General features: G+C 40.4%; 1 protein-coding gene across 11 annotated transcripts in view; it reads left to right on the top strand.

Moving 5' to 3' along the window:
- The window catches only part of KALRN (kalirin RhoGEF kinase), a 330,405-nt gene that overhangs the window by 41,257 nt on the left and 268,032 nt on the right, over positions 1 to 21,116 (top strand). For all 11 annotated transcript variants that reach the window (XR_003915798.1, XR_003915799.1, XM_029959838.1 and 8 more), the window contains exons 4-5: positions 13,058 to 13,180; positions 20,275 to 20,466. Coding sequence is in view for 9 of the 11 variants with exons in the window: in XM_029959838.1 (XP_029815698.1) it covers positions 13,058 to 13,180; positions 20,275 to 20,466 (315 nt within the window). In the remaining 2 variants the exon portion in view is untranslated. The remainder of the gene's footprint in view (positions 1 to 13,057; positions 13,181 to 20,274; positions 20,467 to 21,116) is intronic.

Below are 21,116 nucleotides of genomic sequence, written 5' to 3'. Positions count from 1 at the left end.
TTGCAAGATCAGGAGATAATTATAGAAGTTTTCAACTTTCCTTAAAGCACAAACAGAGCTCAGTTCTGCTAATTGGACTGTAAAAGCAAAAAGTCTTCATTATTAATGATAATCCAAAGAAGCTTTCACCGTGTCAAGCTTGTATTCTGCTACTTTCCTATTTATCAGTCAAGACCACGGGGGGTCTTTCCCTGTGTGCCGATAGCATTGTGAACGTTTGCTTTTCTGCCTTTCCATCCATCAGTAGAAAGCTTGGGGACAAAGCTAACAACCACAGGACAAATTCACAAGTACATACCAACTGCTTTGTGCTGCTCCTACAACTGAAAGCAGCTACAAACCCTGTTTTGCCATCTGGTTTGAGGAAGTGTGGGATTGCCTTGCCTGCTGAGCAGAGCAATACAGGGAACAGGGTAAATATATATCAGAAATCCTCTTCCTTATGGCTGTTATTTTAGTGGTGAATGTCACCTACCATTGCTGCAACCATCATTTCTTTCCCTGTGGTGAAGGGGGCAGGACCCCTTTTGGAGCCTACCACTGACATTTCTGTTTCTCCTGCAATGAGTCAGTTGCTGGTTTGACAGCTCTGAGGGTACAAACTTCCTCCCTTCACACTTCCATGACCTGAGTTCAGACTCCAGAAGCAAAGCACATTAAGAATCTTCTGAAGGCATTTGTACTGATTTTTCAGATGTGGACAGCTGTCCATCATGAAGGGCAGTCATCTGCCAGACACTGATTTCTGTTGATCTGGATTGGCTTTGGAGCAGCAAAATGGAAGTACAAAGGATGCAAAGTTCAAAGCTAAAAATTGGGAATTAAAAACCACAGGGGTTAACTGCCTTGCCTCCTGTCACAGAGAAAGCCTGTCCTGCAGTAGGAGCCCCAATCTGATGTGTAATATAGATATCTTAGTGCTTTCCTTCTTTCTTTTAAAATTCATTCTGCCCTGTTCTGCACTGCCAAATCTGGTGGTTTGTTTTTGTTTTGTTTTGGTTTTTTTATTATTTTTGCTGGCAGCTAAATATGTTGCCTCCACAGCACTTGGAATTGAACCTGGTCTTTTCAATGGGAATGTAAAAGCAATAACAATGCCTTTCTCTGCTGCTGCAGCTCGGGAGGAGGAAGCCTTGCGCATTTCCTTCGTGCTAAGCATGCCCTATAGCATAGTTACAGCACCAGGGGACACCTTCTATCCCATTTACACTGGATCATCCAACACACTGCTGACCTTTCGGTGTAAGAGGGCAGAACATTATCCGAGGGATGGCGTAGTTCCTGCTTTATGTTTCCAGGCTCTGGCAGCAGCCGCCTCACAGCCCGTCCACTCCTGACTGTAAGGAAACGGCTCTGCCGCTGCTGGAGCTGGAACATGGTGTGCTCTGCTATTTGTAGTTTCCTGCTGCCGACACTGGATACGCAGTTACTATTCCTCTTGCTTCCTCCATGAACATTAAAATGGGTCCAAAAATAATTGAAGGCAGTATGTTCTGGTGGAGTATTTTTGCATTTGCAGAAATTTCCTCTTTCTTTTGCTTGCCAATTTTGATAGGGAGCATTTCAAGACCGTTTCAGCATCTCCAACTTGGCACCGCTGGGAGGCACAGGAATGCTCTCCTGATCAGTATGGCACAAGAATCTGTTTTGGCATCTGAACACAGACATAAACCTCATTTTTAAGGATGATTATAGCATATTTTAAGCATGAAGTTGTGTTTTATCTAATGAAGACTAGAAGACCCAAATGCTCTAAAGGGCAACAAAGCCCACACTTCTAGAAAAAAAGAGAGAGGCCAGCACATACAGAAAAAGAGAAGAAAGCTGCTTTTTTTAATTTATTGCTTTGATCTTCAAGAAGGTTAGGTGATAAGAGACTAGCTGTCAGGAAATAATGTAATTAAACTGTGCATGAGGTTCACAGACTTACTGTGCAGCATCTTTCAGATGTAGCCATGTGATTATTTCTAAATTAATGTCTTCCTGGCCTGGCTGAAATGCTTTCAATGGCCCACACTTGGCAGAGCTTGGGATTTTAAAAGTGTATCTTAAATTATGCTTCATATCTATTTATAGGGAACAGATAAAGGTGGGTGTGCAGCTGAGAGGTTGCCTACCCAGGAGTTGGTGAGGGTTTTTTAAGAGGAAAAACCAGGAGCATGGTCTGTGGATCACTTCCAGAAGTATCAATGTAATTTTAAACCACATCATTCTGTCTTTGCATCTTACATATCATGCACATATCATGATGGAAACTAATTCAGAAATATTGTCTTCAATCTTCATGTCTCACAAGGCCCCTCTGTATTATTTGGCATCAAAGTCCTGGATGCCTTGTGTCCTACACAGGTGCTGAAGAGGTGTCGTAAAGGAAACAGTCTTGAGTTGAGGAATTTTGCTCAATTTATTGCTAATGAACACAAATGTCTGCTCTTAATTTGGGTGTTAAAAGGAAAAACCAGGACGCAATGCCATAAACACCTACTCTTCCCCAAATTCAATTTCCCTTAATTTTGTCTTCGTTTATACCCAGTCCATCAAAACTTTTTTGGTGGGATGATGGGGCAGGGATAATATTTGTGTAATTTTTTTTCTGCTGCTGTTACAGCTATTCTCTGATTCTTACATCTTTTCATCTGCTGTCCCTTACAGTCCCTGCCCTGGTATGAGCCACTCACTGTCCCCCAGGTGAGACCCCACAGAGTGTCTCCAGCCCTCAGCAGCCATCATTTTATTTCCCTAGCACTTTGTATCCAGATGTTCTCTGGCTGATGGGTGTTTTGGCACCATGGTCAGGCTCTGGTGTGTGGTGGTTCTCCCCCCTGGGAGGAGATGCCACCTCATGAAATCCAGGGGGATGCTGAGAGGGCAGCGAGACCCAGTGCCACCTGTGGAGCCACCTGTGCCCCCGCACCAGATGAGGACACTGCTGTCCCAGCTCTGCAACTTTGCCAGCATTGAGGAAAACATTGGGCTGGGCCCAGAGAGTGGTGGTGAACGGTGCTGCGCCCAGCTGGTGGCCAGTCACCAGTGGTGTCCCCCAAGGATCAGTGTTGGGCCCAGCTCTGTTTAATATCTTGATGATTTAGATGAGAGGATTGAGTGTACCATTAGTAAATTTGCAGATGACACCAAGCTGGAGGGGAGTGTCAATCAACTGGAAGGCATGAGGGCTCTGCAGAGGGACCTGGACAGACTGGAGAGTTGGGCTGATTCCTATGGGATGAGGTTCAATAAGGCCGAGTGCACTTTGGCCACAACAACCCCATGGAGCGCTACAGGCTGGACACAGAGTGGCTGGAGAGTGGCCAAGCAGAAAGGGACCTGGGAGTTTGGATTGACTGGAAGCTGAACATGAGCCAGCTGAACATGAGCCAGTTCAGGTAGCCAATAAGGCCAATGCCATCCTGGCCTGTATCAGGAACAGTGTGGCCAACAGGTCCAGGGAAGTGATTCTTCCCCTGTACTCAGCGCTGGTGAGGCCACACCTGGAGTACTGTGTCCAGTTCTGGGCCCCTCAGTTCAGGAAGGATATTGAGGTGCTGGAGCAGGTCCAGAGAAGAGCAACAAGGCTGGTGAAGGGACTGGAGCACAAGTGCTATGAGGAGAGGCTGAGGGAGCTGGGGTTGTTTAACCTGGAGAAGAGGAGGCTCAGGGGAGACTTCATCACTCTACAACTACCTGAAAGGAGGTTGTAGCCAGGTGGGGGTTGGCCTCTTCTCCCAGGCAGTTATCAGTAAGACAAGAGGGCACAGTCTTAAGCTGTGCCAGGGGAGGTTTAGGTTAGATATTAGGAAGAAATTCTTTACAGAGAGGGTAATCAGGCATTGGAATGGGCTGCCCAGGGAAGTGGTGGATTCTCTGTCCCTGGAGGTTTTTAAGATGAGACTGGATGTGGCACTTAGTGCCATGGCCTAGTAACCACAATGGATCAAGGGTTGGACTTGATGATCTCAGAGGTCCTTTCCAACCTGGTTGATTCTATGATTGAACCAGTTGATTCATGGGATGGGGAAACAGCCGGTGCACAGGGGTAGGAGGGCTGGGCCCCCCAAAATCCAGCAAAAAGCTGATATCCTCTGCTTTCCATCTGTGCAGAGATCTCAGCTCCAGCCACAAAGTGCCATGGCATGTCAGGATTTTAAACCTGTGATTACACCACGGCTGTATCTTTGGGTCTCAGACATAGGTGGGTTTGCTAGTGGAAATGCCATGATTCTGGTACAAAACAGTAAACACCCATCTGGCAGTTTTTGTTTTTCATGGCAGCTATTTGGAATGACAAGAATGTTACACATTCAGCCAGGAATAGAACCAGGGTCTATAGTAAAGTCACCAAACTTCTATGGCGTTTTACAACCAAATGAAAATTTCTTCTGAAAACTGAGAGGAAGATCCCTCATCTGGGAACCCACTGTGATGTTTTCATAATTTACACTGTGGTTTGCATTCATGAGACTGTTGTCTGTTTATATCTTTTAGTATTACAATTCGTGTTCAGCCAATGAATTAATTTGCACTTAGACAGTAGGAAGTTCTCTGTAGATGATCTGTGCCCAGGACAGGCCATTTCCATTTTAAGGAACAGAAAATCCTTTCCAGGAATGCCTGAGTGCTTGATGTTATTAGGTGTGGTGGAACGGTGCAATATTTCAAAAAGCAAGCAAACAACACAGACGTATAAAATACGCCCAGATATCATTAGTCATATTTATCTGTTTGGGAGCTGTAATTTTCTCCCATCTTCAACAATAAAATTCTTGCTTCTTTGTTCAACATTATAGGAATCACATGCTTTGTGCATGGCTGTGGCTTGATATCTGTCAGGAAAAAAATACACAGTTCTCTTACTCTGGCATTTAGTAGGAACATTCAGTGTGAATATGTTGGAAATGGTGCTCTGATATAAATACAAAGCTATTTGTCACGTCACACATCTAGCTGATTTTCTAGTGGGTTGACAGTTGGGCCCATTGTCTGGAATAATTTAATGTGCTGAAGCTTAAACTTACTGTACTCTGTGAATCATATATACAGATATTTATAATGGAAAAACTGTGTTCATGCAGCATTGAGGTTACACAAATACAGCTGTGGGTCTGAATCTTCAGCTGGTGTAAATTGGCCTTGTTGGAACGGCATCAATTTATCCTGGCTGTGGACCGCTCCGAACACATGTGAAAGGGAAAGATCTGGCAGAAGTATTGCCTTGTCCATCACCATCTGTAAACAAGAGACAAACAGAAAAACAAACACAACATTGTATTTAGGCCCTGGCTTAGCAAAGCATTTAGATGTATGCCGAGTTCTATTTTAAAGCTACAAGTAATTTGATTTCATTAAGACTGTATTTATAGAGTGGCGACAGGAATTACAGCATATTGGGGCTTTTTTTTCTGTTGAAGCAGTTTTCATCAAATTTGTTGATTCATGAAAAAAATTAAATGTGCCATCAAAGTTTTCTTTAAGTCCAGAATTTATTCTGGGGCCATTGCACTGCTGCCTGGTGACCCTTCACATACCCAGCCCCGTGTCAGGGCCATGTGGGCACTGATGGACATTGATGGCCCTGACCAACCTCACCTCCAGCTTTTCCACAGCCCTGCCCTGCCAGGCCATGAGCCCTGCTGTGCCAGACACTGAACAATCAGCTGCTTTTGTGGCATGACCTGGGACCTTCCTCATCCTTGTGGACCTGTGCTATGGTCACAGGGCTGTGTCTGAGCCTGGCTACCCTCACTGAACCTGATCCTGACCTGCTGATTGATTTCATAGTCAGGAAGCTTGGACTTGTTTGGCTACCAGAACTTGTGTGATGATCTCTTGTTTAAACCTGGTTACTATAAGCTCTCAGGGGCTGTGGGACCGGCTCTGATTACTGAGGGCCCCTGTTCTACCTGCTGGGTCTTTGTTTCTGGTTTCTTGCCCCCTTCTGGCTTCTTGCCCAGCTAGTCTGGACAGCCAGAATCAGCCCTCTGTTCCACTGAATTTAGCTCAGAGCTTAAGAGTAGGGATTTTTCTGTTTTCTGGGTAAATGTCCTGATTCTTCAGGCTGTTGGCATTTCTCATGTGCTCCTTCATGGAGATGTTGCACTTCGGTTGGCCTTTCCCAGGCCTTTCCCAGATGTACGGGTGACCTAGACACTAGTTCCAATTAAACTGCAGTTCTGATTCTAGTCTGGATGCAATAGGGGACTTTCTTGATTGTCTTTTATAAAGATAGCTCACACGCAAATCTTTCCTGGATCAGGCCCTTGCATGTCAATGCAGACGGTATATGTGCCACAAATCTGTTGCACAGTATTATTTTTTGTTCAAGTACTGGCTAAATTCAATTGCAAAGGATGTAAGAAATATGTCTTCATTTTTGTTTAATTGAATTGCTGTGAATACTTGAACTCCCTTAATGAGATAGGAATAGACCTTGTAGCTGGAAACTTTGTAAACCTCAAGAGAGGGACTCTGGCAGTTACTGTTCTACGTGTGTTATTATTTTGTTTATATTGTGGAAACATATGAAAATGAACTTGCTTAGCTGTAGATGTTCTCAGTGTGGAACTTTCCACTTTCTGTTGTAGATTACTTAGTTTAACACTGGCCAGACAGTTTCGAAAATCCAAAATGCACATGGACTCTTATATGGATCTCTCTTTAATAAGCAATGTATGCTTATCTCCAACCTTTCCCAACCTGTGGATCATGGATATTAAATGACAACTTAGTAGTTGGTAAAGGTATTTGATAAAGCAGATTTATGGTTTGAGGATTCCAATTTGCTATAGCACTTGCTTTGAACAATTGTATGGGGTCCACAAATTGGAAGAGACGGAAAAGCACTAATCTAATAAGGATTTAATCTGGCAAGACATTCATTTAGATTACCAATATTTTTCTCTTTGTTAGCAGCATATGGAAGCATAGTGGGAGAATGCATTTATGCCTGGTGCATTACATGTGAGACTACCAGGAGTTTATTTCAAGACCCTGCCTCATATTTTTCCTAAGTGCTCTTGAACTTGCTCTTATTTGGAACATCACCCAAGTTATTCTTTTCAGAGCAAATCCAGTAAACACTACTGGTCTTTGATACTATTTACGCAGGAGGCTGCCAAGAGAAAGATGGTAAGTACTGGTGATCCAGTACTTGTTGCTCTTTCATTTTTGTATCTTCTTTTCTAAAGTTGATGCCAGAAGCAAAGGTTATCGTACATGATTTCAACTGGAGTATTTCCAGTAAAAAGAAATCAACATTCCACAAAGTGCTACTAGGACCTTAGTTGAGATTGAAAGATATCTGAACTAGAACAAATGCAGAGAGAGGCTGTGTGTCTTAAGATGAGTTAAAAGCACTGGGCTCTAGTAAAACAAACAGCAGGAGAGACAATGAACCCTCCCCAGTCCACACTGGAAAAGGTTAAACACCCGGGAGAAGAACTTTTTTAACTTGAAGGAAAATGTTAGCCTAAGAGTAAATGTGTATAAACTGGACATGAGTCTTATTTGGGTCAGAGAGTGTATGATGAGTTCAGTAATGAGCAGAAAGTTTCTGGAACTGCTTCTCATAGGAGAAACTGAGCTGAAGCACTTCACTAGTTTTCAGGTGGAGCTTCATCCCTTTATGAAAGGAAATTTTATACTGTGGTTAGCTGCCAAAAGCAGTGATTGGACTTGATCTGTATGTCCCTTTGGGACCCTTTTCTTTATATGTATCCCATATTGTTCTTTGAGACGGTGTGGTTATAGTGGTTATCATTCTGCCCTTAATTAACCGTATGAGTTTGCTATTTACAGTTCAGAACTTACAGAGAAGATGATTTGCTACAAGCTGGTTCATAATTAATTCCAGCCCTCATACAGTGTTCAATAGATTTGGGATTTATTATTTTCAGCATGTATAAACAATTTCATTAATGAATATATTCAGTTCACTGGCTGCCAAAGCCATGAAGGCTCTAATCCTCCCATCAATAACACTTGGCATAGGGTGTGCTGCCAGCTCTGTGCTGGGCACATGATCCTGAGGTGCTCTGCACCACTGTTCCAGAATCCAGTGCTAATGCTTCTCAGTAAGCTCTGACAAAAGCCAGAGAGCAGAGGTTTTTATCTGAATGATGTTATAAATCTCATTTTATCTGAGGTAGGGCTGGACTGTGCACAGGCTGCATACATGCTGTTCCATATCCGTGTTTCTTCTCTGTTCTCAAACAGCTGTTCTCACCCTGTACTCGCTAGCCTGCCAGATGTTACAAATCCAGGGAAAGCATGGAGTCACATTCTCCCTCAGCAGGACTTATTCATGACCAGCTTGAGACCTGCTGTTTGGTCTAACGCTTAACCTGGATTTTCTAGTAACTTATCAACTAGGATGACAAAACATGAGGTTAAGAACTCATTGTTGCCAGCAGGACTGATGCTGGAGATGTGATCTGATACCCTGATCTCAAGTGAAGTGGCCTCAAGACCACATGTATAATAATTACTGGTGCGTGTATGATCACTAATGACAGTCAGGCTTCTCAAAGCACTGGGCAGAGACCCTTTGGATCATTCTTAGTTCTTCTGACTCTCTCATAAAAGTCTAATTTCCTTAATTAAATGTAGCACTTAACATTCTTCAGCACATGCATTCAATTTCCTTTATGTATTGTTTGAAACGGGACTACAAGAGATAATCACATTGAAAGTTGATCTTCTGTTTTAAGTGTGCTTAACTCCTCTCCCCAGCATCTCAGTCGCTGGAAAACTCCAAATGACTTAACTGGTCTCCAGATTATCTACAGCAGTGTGGAGAAGTGCTAGTCTGGGAGACATTGAGGACATTTGGTTCATGTGTTTTTAGTGATATAATGTCCAATCTTAGTTATTTTGTGCTGCTGTTTGGTGAGAATTCATGAATGCAGGAATGATTAGAAGGCTTACGAGAAGAATTAAGTCACTGGCAGTCACCATAACTCCAGCTAAGAAGTAAGTCATAGGAATAATTAAAGATCCAATAATTTTATGATAATCACTTGGCTAGGTTTGCTAAGACAGTCTTTTTCATGGATGGTATGAGATCAATTGATACAGTGCTGTGTAGCAATGTTAGAATGACAAAGGAAATCTCAGTTTGCTGAGACACTGTATGTGGTTTAAGCTGATCTCATAGAGCACATTAGCTAAATTTTGATATTTACTGTATTAAAAACTCACTCCTTTGACAGGGAAACTAACTTGTCAAAGGATCTTGAATGTTTTTTCAGGAGCCCAGATTAACCCCTTGAAACTGGGGCAGTCCTCGCAGGGTTGAGTGAAACAGCAATTGTTGGGTCATTGCCATGTTCACATCCGTAATGGCGTGTTTAATTAAACAAACTAGGCAACACACTCACTTCAGGAACACAGGAAGCATCAGAGTTTCTCATGTGGGAAACAAGTTTAACCTGAAAGCTTTCAAGAAATATTGCTAGTAATGTGGGCCAGGCCAGACAATGTTGACAGACCTTCATATTGAAACCTGGCCACACACTGCAAACCTGCTGCAAACTTTCACAGCAGCATCACAAGTTGTCTGACATCTGGTATTTTCAGCACCTCAACTTTGAGTCGTATTATTATGAGAAATTTTTTTTAAGTCCATTTTAGACTTTGTGGTCAAAGAAAAGAGTTTGAAAACACAATCCGTTAGATCTCAAAAGCAAATAAGACCCCATTTTTAGGTATTTATTTATTTAAATACCACAATTGTTAAGGAAATCTCATGACCTGTGGGACTGTGTAATACTTACTGTTTTCACGCATCTTTGATTAGGAGGGTGAAAATACAAAGTATTCCATGATGCCAGACTCCCAGTACTCTCTTCTGGGTACTTGGGAAAATGTCTACAGTTAAGTAAGCATTAAGCAGAAATGCTTGAGAAGTCTCTGAAGGAACCAGCCCTGGAAACAAAATCAGTGTAGATACAAATCCAAGCAGTACTGAGCTCAGACTGTGCTGTTTTGAGGGTCAAGTTGGCACTTCTACACAGCATGGGACTGTGCTGTGCCAAGGTACCAGTTCATCTGGAACTTCTTTGGGTACCTCAGACACACTATTGCATTGCTTAGGGTTGGCATGTCTGCAATTTTGAAAAGCCCTGGCTGCTTTGTAAAGCAAGACTGTTTGTAAATACTGCTTGTTATTCATTAAGACTCAGGAGCAATTCGTGTTTTCACAGAGCAAAGTCATCATTAACCCTACTTCTGACTGTACTGAATCTGCATCTTTTTTACTCTGCATTTGTTCCGAGACGTCTTGCTTGATTTTCTCCCAGCTCCAAACCACATGAAATGCAAACTTCTTCATTCTCTGGGCATTTGTGTGAGATGTGAGAGAGTCAGGGCAAGACTCCAGATCATATTGATAGGGGATAATTTGCTACAGGCATAGGCCAGCTGAAACCAAAATATTTTTTTATGAATAATATCATAGAAGGATGCAAAGTCTAAACTGAAATTGAGTCTCTTTCAAAATCTGTTATTGGCTGTGGATAGAAGTTTAAAAACCATATTGTTTTAAAGGTAGTACAGATTTCATCATCAAAGTCAGTTGCTCAGTGTTGCTCAAAACTCTTGAAGGACATCCTTTAAACTGTTGTTGTGTATTTCAGTTGATTAAAAAAAAAGACAAAAAAAGATTAATCATCTCCTAAAGTTCCTTTCTTTTTCCTCATAGTTTACTATTTTATATTAAAAGGCAGAAGCATGGTTTAACTTAAGCTGGATTCTCATCCAACAATAAGTGTGTAGATTAGATGGAGGAAATGCTCCCTATCCACAGAACAATAGATTACTTGTTTAAATTACGTGTCTTAAAAAGATCCTGATTCGGCTTTACTGAGCATAAAATATTAAATTTACTGTTTATTTTTAGTGGATTGCTGCCAGTTTTCTTCTCCCTGAATGTCTTTAGATTGTTTAAAACATTAAAAAATGTTCACATCAAACATATATCTACTTACAAGAAATCTCTGTTGGTCTCTCAGCAGAGACGTAAAATCTTGTTGTTGGGATGTGAACTTTGCTGTTATGGAATTTTCCTTTCTTTATTAGCTTTATGGCTTTTCTCTTCTTTTTTTTTTCCCTCTAAGACCGCAAGTGTGGCAAATTATTTTGTGCTAATGTTGCTTATTAAATCTTCATAAAGTGAGAAAAAGGAATCCAATGAGAAAGCTTTAGATGACTCTTCAAGTGTACTAGGTTGTTTTGTTCTGTTTAATTGGCAGTAATGTTTGAAACCCTTGACCTCATCCTTGCAAAAATGTTGTTAGTTATATTTCCTGCAAAAATGGTGATAGGCCTGATCAGCTCCATGGGTACAAATGAGAAATTAATTGTGTCATTGATATCACTTTGGACTTGTATCTTTGTAACCTGAACCAAAATTGGCCTTTAGGACTATTCATCAACATAAGATACAAGGTGGTGCAGACTCTGTAGCTGCAATTGTATTTGCATAAATAAAAGGTTAAAAAGTCAGGCATATGTGACAGATTTTTGGGACCAGGTTAGTGTAGCATGTCTGGTGACACTTGCAATGTTCATTTGCCTTCTGTTGAAAGGGATATTCAATATTATCTTTGCAAATCCCCTGCACAAAGCAGTGCACTCGAGTGCTGAATGGAGTGCTCAGCATGAAACGTTGCTTTTACTGCAGGAGTCGTAGGTGCCCTGTACAGGGCCTTTTCTCTCCTCTCGGGAGCACCATCTCTACAGGGAAGGGGGCACCGACCCTGAGCAGCTCCAGCAACATACCGTGCCTGAGCAGTGGGCTCCGAGTGTTCTTCAGCTGTCACAGGGCAAAAGTTGTTATTCAGGGCTAAGGAACAAACCAGCTCTTTACTGGAGGACATGCAACTATTACAGCAAGGATCTGGACTCATTCTGTGACTGTAAGGTGGTTACTCAGAAGCTGCATCGCTGCCTTTTGACCCTAAACCACTTCAACACCGAGGATTGTACTCACCTGAGCTCTGCTGCCTCTATAATTAGCTTTTCTTTTCTTATAAGGGATTAATGACTTAGGGTTTCATTTGTTTATTTTTTTATTATGAAAGAGTCCTTATTAATGGACAGTCCCCTACCTTGCTGGGATGGAGATGAGGGAAGGTGCTTTGAAGGGATTCTGCGACAAAAATATTTGCAGAAAAGAAGAAATCTGAGATTGTATTTGCCTGCAGAACTGTAGTCAGGAGTAAAGAATTAAAGGCTCTCACTTTCAATGCATTTAGTCTCTAATACAACACAAAACACCAAAACATAAATGCACTATCTCCTACCTGACTTTTGACAGCTTATAATGAATGAACGTGCTGCAGATTGAAATGTCACATTAATGTACTTCAAAATAAGGAATGAGTTCTATCAGCTTTATTCAATATATTTCTATCTGTGTCTGAAGTGCAGAACAATCCATTTTGCTTGGAAATACATTTGGAAGTGGAAGAAGTTGAAATGTGTGTTATTTGTAGATATTAATATAATACGTTTTTTTCTTTTTCTCTCTTCATTCCCAAAAATGATAAGTGGAAGATATACTAGGTTATGGCTTAGGAATTGCAAAGACCTGGGAATGTAACATTTGGAAACTTTATGTACAGACGAAAAAGAAAGGGGGTTGAGAAAATTGCATCCATAATGTTTATGGCATTTTTGGTCCATTTGTGGATTAAAGGTACTTTATGAACTGCTAGAACTTTGGTCAGTGAAGCAATCCTTGATTATAGTTTACTTATAGGAAAAGACTATGGGATCAGCTTTCTGAGGAACGTGCTTTATGAATGTTTTTCTGGGCCTATCATTCTGTTAATAATGAAATATGATGATAACTTCAATGCTTCCATTGCTCGACAACAGCTTATTTTAATGAGGAGCATAGATGAGGTGATTTTGTCTGTGTTGCATATACATCTATGAGCATATACATATATGCATATACATATATTATGAGACATAACAGGATTTTTATATTTTGCACTGTCTCTCATTGTTTCCATCCTTGTCTAACTTTTTTTTCCCCTTTATCTTATGTAACTTGTAGATGTTCGACTGGATCAGCCACAACAAAGAGTTGTTCCTGCAGAGTCACACGGAGATCGGTGTGAGCTACCAACATGCCCTTGACCTGCAGACCCAGCACAACCACTTTGCCATGAATTCCATGGTGAGTTGAGAGCATAATGTGAACAACACATGAGGGAGTAAAAAGCCTGCACAGGGGGCCATCTCCAGTTCAGAGAGCACCACGGAACTGTGAAAGGTGAAGTCAGGAAGGTCAGGCTGGGCTGTGGCAGCAGCCCTCATTCTGCAAACAGTGTTGCTCTGTCCACCCAGACGCTGATACATGATTATTTCCTTGACATAAGTTCAGCACAGTTCTGTGGAGTTAGTTTACATTTTGGGGAGAAAATACAATATTTTTTAAGCTTTGACATTTCTTTGATGGGGAATTATTGAGAGCTATAGGTGGCACCTTAATAATTTATGTTTCTACACTCCTACCCTGCTAAGGTACTTTTTAGAACCTTGAAAAAGAGACAATAATCAAGCTGTCAATTGTGGCCACAGTAGGATTTTGCCTTTTTCAATTATTAATCAGGCAGAATTTTTGAATGCAACTAAATTTACCTTTTTTCTTTAAAAAAAAAAAAGATCACTCTACGTTTATAAGTGCTTTCCTCATTTTCTTATTCCTTCCAGGCATAAAGTGTTTCTTCTGGAAACTACTCTGCTTTCAGCACAGAAATGAGGACAGAGTGTATTGATGTTTTGATTGTTGCAGTGGGTTAGAAAGATGCACGTATACCCCCTGCTGCAATTGCACAGTGCAGAGATAAGCACTGTCTGAATGCTCTCTGCCAAGTACACCAAAGCTCGCCCTCAGTAAACCAGCTCCTACAGGTGAACCTGCTCATGCTCTGCATGGTCAGGCTACAGCTGCAAGGAGCTGAGACCTCAGAGGTGGTGGTTGATGTTAAAGTTGAAGGTGTAAGTCACTGGAGAGCCACACCTGCTGTGCTGCTCAAGGACAAGGTACTGGAGAGCAGTTGTCTGAAACGTGAAAAAGAGGTCCTGGCTGCCTGAGGTTGTTAAAACCACACACAGCTTTCATAATGCTACAGGCATTAAGCCTGGTATTCCAGCCAAATTCCAGCTTGAATTCCACCCCCCATTTGCACCTAGCTGGCTATTTTCCACTTAAAGCACTGTGCCCCACTAGGGCACTGCATAACAGTGGGAGATGAATAAATGTTTATAATGCCTATTAATGTATTTATTATGATTATATCTGAAAGAAGCACTGAAAACCAGGCTCTAGGCACTGATTTATAAGCTTGCCCTCACAGTGCCATCTAGCAAAATACAGGATGGCACTATCTCCATATAACACTTACTGCTCTCAGAGTCCTAACAAATAAATGTGTCCTGGAGGTTAGTACATTAAAATTCATTTGGCTTATGAAAGATCCAAAGTTGGTCATAATTCTTCAGAAAACACCAATGGAATTGGTGTCAAACCATGGAATTTTCCTTTATTCTTTTTTTGTGGTACTGGATGGTATTATTTTCTTAAAATAGTTGGAAATTAAGCTTGGAAAGGGATCATTGCTATTAATAGAAAATTAACAAGTGACAGGAATGGTCCACCTTATGGAAGAAAAATTATTTTCCCCCATTCTTATTCCATCTGTCCCCAAGTACAGTAAGAGATGATGCCCAGTTCTGCCCTGTTTAATGGGACTGAAACATACAGGGGAATCCCAAAATGTAACAAACGTGCCAAACCCTATGTATGTTCTTAGATAATCCTATGTTCTTAGATATTCCTATAGGAATATAAATAAAAAAGAGCAGTACAGCTGTATTTAATTTTTATATGCTATTTTTTGTTTAGCTTTAGTTGAATATTAGACCTGGAATCCCCTCTGATGATGGGGTGATGTCTTCTGTTTGGTTTTGGATCAACATCAATTCATACAGAAAACAGGAACAGTTTATTCAACTTAAATTTCCATTTTAAAATTTCTTGTGATACACTTTCTCAGTAGGAACTTTTTTAAAAAATTGTTCAACAGATTTCAGTTGTCAAAGAGAGATTAGATAATGAGTTGTGGTATTGTTACTGCAGTGTGGCAAAGTCAGGTTAAAAAAGACTGCAGAAATATTTCAGGATACAGAAGCAACTCAGGCCTATATTTTTCTTTTTTTTTTTCTTCTTTTTTTTCCCCCAGTCTAAATGAGGCCTCCATGGTATTTTTTGGCAATATCAGAGCTTTACTCAGTGATTGAAATTCCTCACAATCAAACAGGTTTTTAAAGACTTTCCCTGTTGCTGAAAGGCAATTTGGGCTGTGCTTCTGCACAACATTTCAAGAGGGTATTTCAATGCTGGGGTTACACAGGCTGGCATGTGAGGTGAGTTTTACAGCCTGAAGAGTGGAATTAAACAGGGCTGTGGAATTAACCAGGGCTGTTGTCCTGCAGAAGGCTGGGCATCCTATTTTTGAAATAGCTGATGTGGGGATGTATCAAACTGAAAGGATATTTGGAAAATAGTGGGAAAAGTGTAATAACCGTAAGCCGCAGCTACTTGAACTAAACTGAAGCTGCTGCTTTTATGTCAGTAGTGATGTACTTTTTTTTAGATGGAGAAGATTCTTTGCTAGAAAAATGTGGAGTGAGTCCCAGTGTCTCCGAAAGACAGCATTGTGAACATGAGGGTGTTGGCATGCAGGAGACATCACTTTATGCCTGGACCTATTAACCTCCTTAAAGAATGACTTCCAACTTTTCTGTGGGGAATGCATAAAAATGGCAGCATTCAGAGCTGTCATTGCTGCCTATCCTGCTGTCTGACACTACATGGACACCCGTGCTGTCCTAAGTCACAATATATTTCAAACACATTACAGTTATCATGTGAAGGCTAATAGTATCTGTTGAAAATTCCCAACATCTGTCTTAAATGAATGGTATTTTTCTGTATGTAGGCAGAGCTAAAATGCCATCCAATATTACTCTGCAATAGGCTGCATGTAATGGGCCTTGTTATAGAAACTTAAAGGTCTTAAAAGATATCTCATGAGTTTTTTTTGTCACTGAAACATTCTGCTTTGGAGTTATGTGTTAGGTTCATTTCACATATGGTTTCTAAACTCACAATAACACAGTGTAAACTGGTTATTTTTAAATTTTGTTTTAAAGAACAACTCAACAATCAAATTTCACCTTCAATTAATCTGCAAAACCCTTCTCTAGCAGCCCACCTTTGCTGCTTGCCATCACAACATCTCAACTAGTTCTCTAGGAAATGAGATGAACACAGCCAAATTCCTTGCAGATTTAATGCTTCTCACTCCTCATTTTTCTTTTGTGAGTGTAAGGTATTCTTTTCATAAGTGTATCATAAGAAAGTATTGTTCCAGCTAGGGTTGGAGGGTTTAATTAAGAGGGAAGGTCCCCCAGCATGCCTGCGAGATGATCAGGGCTGAATTACTGTATTCCCCTGTGGGATATCATTCCACAATTCAAACTCCACTACTGTCAGTGCTTATTGCTGATGCTGAGGGCTCTTGTCCTGCCGTGTGCTCGGGACCTCAGCAGCGCGTGCTTGTGCTGCAGGAACAGCTGCGTGACACACAATGACACACACTGCTGACCACACTCAAGGCCTTGGTTGGGCAGCAGCAATGGACTAAGAATCGGTGCACAAAGAGGGGTATGTTCACTTGCAAAGCACTGCACAAGGCCTTCCTAAACTGTAAAAGAAACTGTTATGCATCATGATGCCAACGTACGTGTGGGGAAAATTTTATTTTGTTTGCCAGTCTGGTGAGTTTTAGAAGGCAAAAATCCCCTTTTTTTGACTAAAGTTTCAAAGCTGAAATAAAGTCAATACCAAATTAACTCCAGCATGTGGAGTGCTTTTGGAAAGTTTGCAAATACATGTAAAATAAAGTTTTTTCAATGATGAAGGATATATATTACCCAAACATTTGGTGTATCTTAGTGTCATGACTACAGAATGTCAACTGAAGTGCTTTTACTTCTATACATCAATATATTGTTTTTTAATTGTTTGACCTATTGTGGTCCTATATAGCTTTGCAGTCCTTTCTGGGGACATCTCTATTTTGAAAAAAAGGTGAGGCCTTAGATTAAGATTAAAGTGAGACTCTTCATGCATCTGATGAAGTGGATTTTCTGAGCCTAAAGGAAAAATAAAGTCACAGACATTAGTCACTCTATGTAATTTGTATCATATAAAGATAAGAAGATCTATATAATAGTGACACAGAAAAAAAAATCTCAATTCACTCAGTTTTTAGAGGTGAACAAACCAGAGGGAAAGGAAGGTTTAACTTTGTGAGATGTCGACAGTTGAATTTTGTCAGCATAGATTTTCCATTTTACTCAGACCATTACACATTGGCAGATAAAGACGAAAAAAAGGCACTTAACAATCTTGTGCTTCTTCAAGGTGGAAAAGAAATGTCTTGCATTTTGTGAATTGTGGTCAACTAAATGTTTTTCTCTTGAAAGTAAATTATGGTGTGCCTTGAAGCCATACTGCATTTTATATCAATCTGCAACAGAAACCCGTATCTTCCAGTTTTTCCCAGGGATTTCGTCTTTTCCAGTAATAGTGACATTGAGCAAACGTCCTGAAATTGTAAAATGTCTAGTAGGATGTGCTATCCTGAGTTCCAGTTCTTCAGCCAAATCTTTGCTCTGTCATGTTTTTCGGTGAGACCTTGAACAAATCTTGTGTGTCCAAACCCCACTTCAGTGTCTCTGCATCACTGAGATGGGATGAAAAAAATGAAGATAAAGAGTGCATGTGTCAGGAAAGTGGAGGTATCTCCACTGAATGACTTTTTGGAGCTACAAAGAGCACATCCTGGTTGATACTGGATTGGAATGCTCAGAAACTCAGACTTGTTCAGAAAGGAGCAGGGGAAGCTCAGGGCTCTCTGTTTCCTGAGCCTGTTCCACTTGGTGCACTAAGAGTGGAGGTGTGGGCAAGTGATTCCCAAACTGCTCCTTGCTTTCTGCTGAAAAAGCTATGGAGTTAGTGAATTGGTACCCTTCCATGAAAAATTCTCATATAGGAAAGAAATTTCATCCTCATCTCTGTATAAAAATACAACAGACATAAAAAACTATAAATGTCTCTGACTTAAAAAACAGACTCTCAGAACATCTGATGTAGTTCAATACCTTTACCTTCCTGCTAGTTAACATGCCTATACACTGTAGTGAACCAAGGAATTCACAGTTGTTTTCCCATTGCATTGCAGTGGCTGAGATAATTCTGCAGGGAAAAAAAAATAAAATCAGGATGAAAGCAACCATTTTTTACATGAAATCAAAAACTTCTCCAGCAATTTTTCTTTTCCTTCAAGCACAGCAAAGTTCCATGTCTTGTTTTGACACAACTCATCCAAGTTTTAGCAACTATAATGTAGCAGTGCAGTCATGCTACACTGCTTTCCACCAGAAGGACTGACCTGAAATATTGCAAAATGATCTTGGTTGAGGCTTAGTCATGAAGACTTTCTGGGAAAAAGGCTTAAATATTTAGTCTGAATTCCAGTTTTTAACCTGGAGGGACACAAAGAAGTGTTTGACTATGGCTGGTGGTTAAAATTTGAAATCAGAGTATCTTTCTTTAGTGTACCTTAAACTCCAGAATAATTTTGATTGGTTTCTCTAACTGTACTGGAAAAAAAAAGAAATTCTTTAAAATTAATCTGACAATTTTGGGCCAAGTCCAATTTTTAAGAAAAGGCTTTGTGATCAGGGGAAAAAAACACAACTGAAGGCTGATTATTGCTTTAGATCTGTGTTATTGAGGTGGCAACTTTCACAGTCATGGTTTTACCAGGGAGAGCAGAGTGGCTGTATGGGGTGTGGCTCCATCCTTTTGCCCTTTATCACCTGCAAGTATGATGAGTGTACTTCATAGTTATCCCTCACACTTGGCAGACATACTTTGCCCTGCTTTACAACTTAGTTTGGAACTGTGCCTGACTTGGCAGTGCTCTGTTGTGTTTCGTGTTTGGATTGGCAGATACCTTTCCACATTGTACTCCCACTCACTATGATGAGATCCTGCTCCAACATACACTTCCATCTCTGATTTATTATTTGCCCATGAGTAATACTGTTAAAATCATCAGGGCTGTTGTCTGTCCTTGCACATAAGGGTCTTACAGATTCTAGTCTCAGAAATTCCTAAAGCCCTTTTGAAATACTTCAGTGAGACAAGAAAGCAGCAGTAAGTCAACACTAGCAAAACATCTGAAATTCTGAGATGCTCCTTTCATCTGGTGAGGAGGAAAGAGAAAGGAAAAGTGCTTACATCAAATGACATTCCAAAAATGTGCAAAACAGCTGCCATTTGTCTTTTGATGGTGCATCTTTGTAAGACATTGTCATGATGGCTATTTATTTTCAGCATTACATTCCTATGCAGAATGGGGGTATTGTAATGCAATTATATTGCTGTCCACAGTTCAGTTTGAGAAAAAACTGTTCTTCCACTTCTTCAAGGATGAATAAAAACTGTAATGGAAAATTCTTATGAAAGAACAGAAAATATTACCCTTTTAGTAGGCTTTTTGAATCCTTCTAAATGCAGAGTGAAGTTAAATAATATCTCTGCTAGAGAACAGCTTAAAATAGCCTGCAGAAAAGATAACAGTTTAACTGAAGCCTATAATGTAATAGACATTTCTATGGAAACACTTATATGTCTATAGAATATCCTTATGAGCTCTTTTAAATTCTGTGAGACTTTTCCATTTGTTGACACTGCATGTCTATAAAGGATTATCAGAGAGTTCTCAAAGGACAGAAAGCAAACATTTTACTTATGAATACATGGATATAGCATCCAGATATATGAAGTAATGCAACAGAAATAATAAAAACGTAGAAACAATAAGTAGACCCTAACAGGGGAGTAAATAGGTGAAGTATGGCAAATTAGTTTTACATAAATAAATTCAAGTAGAGAAGGGGAGATAATAGTGTTAGATAATGGCATAGATGAGCAAAAAGATTCCAAAGGGATGTATTTTTAGAGTGGAAGGTAGTATGCCTGCTATTCTCGCATATTTAAGCAGGTGCTTGATTGCTCTCGCTGAACTGCTTGGCTTTACTCCAGCTGATGGTGTTTGGAATGTGTAATGAAAGCAGAGGGTAGTCACAGTTCTTCCTTCTCTTTATTTATGTGTGCTTTTTAATTTTCAGAACGCCTATGTCAACATCAATCGAATCATGTCTGTTGCGTCAAGGCTCTCCGAGGCAGGCCATTACGCTTCCCAGCAAATTAAACAAATATCCAGCCAGCTGGATCAAGAGTGGAAGAGTTTTGCTGCTGCTCTGGATGAGCGCAGCACCATCTTAGCCATGTCTGCTGTCTTTCACCAGAAAGCTGAACAGGTGAGTTGCTTTTGTGAGTGGCAAAACGATCCACTGCTACATCGATAATGATGATGCTGCAATTATTACTTGATGGCTTTTGGCTTATGTGCAGAGAGGTTTAGAGCCTTGTTCCTAGTGGCTCAGTCTCTCAAAAACAAATAGTAACATTTCCACCCCAAAAACGGCCCATGTTCCCTGGTGGGCAAGAAATTATGTTTTCACTTTAATAATGAGGAGTCTGATCATGAATGAAGTGCAATGGTGCAATAACAAGCTGTTTTGTTTCTATTGCCTAATATTTCGTTGGTGCTGTGGATAAATTCAGGATTATTATGGTCAGGAAGACAGTATGTGTCTGCACCCATATGTATATGTGCTATGTGCACATAGGAATGTTCATACATAGGACATAGATCCATACCAGCAGACAATTTCTAGGAGCCAAAGAACATTATTGTTAATGAAACTTACAGAATTCATTCTAGCACTTACTCTTGCAGTGCTCTCCATAGCCCCAGACTTTATTAGACCTCACTAAGTAAGAGATTTCAGAGACAGGAACATCCAAGAAAATTTTCCATGTCCATGAACTCTGGTTTGTGTCTTTAAAACTACCAGAATGATTCCATAATTCATAACTACAAAAGATTTAAAATATGTCAGTGAAT

This window comes from Manacus vitellinus, unplaced genomic scaffold (assembly GCF_001715985.3).
Source record: "Manacus vitellinus isolate BGI_N305 unplaced genomic scaffold, ASM171598v3 scaffold_22_pilon, whole genome shotgun sequence".
Lineage (NCBI taxonomy): Eukaryota > Metazoa > Chordata > Aves > Passeriformes > Pipridae > Manacus > Manacus vitellinus.
The sequence above is the reverse complement of the archived record's forward strand: the minus strand, read 5'-3'. Positions and strand labels throughout refer to the sequence as shown.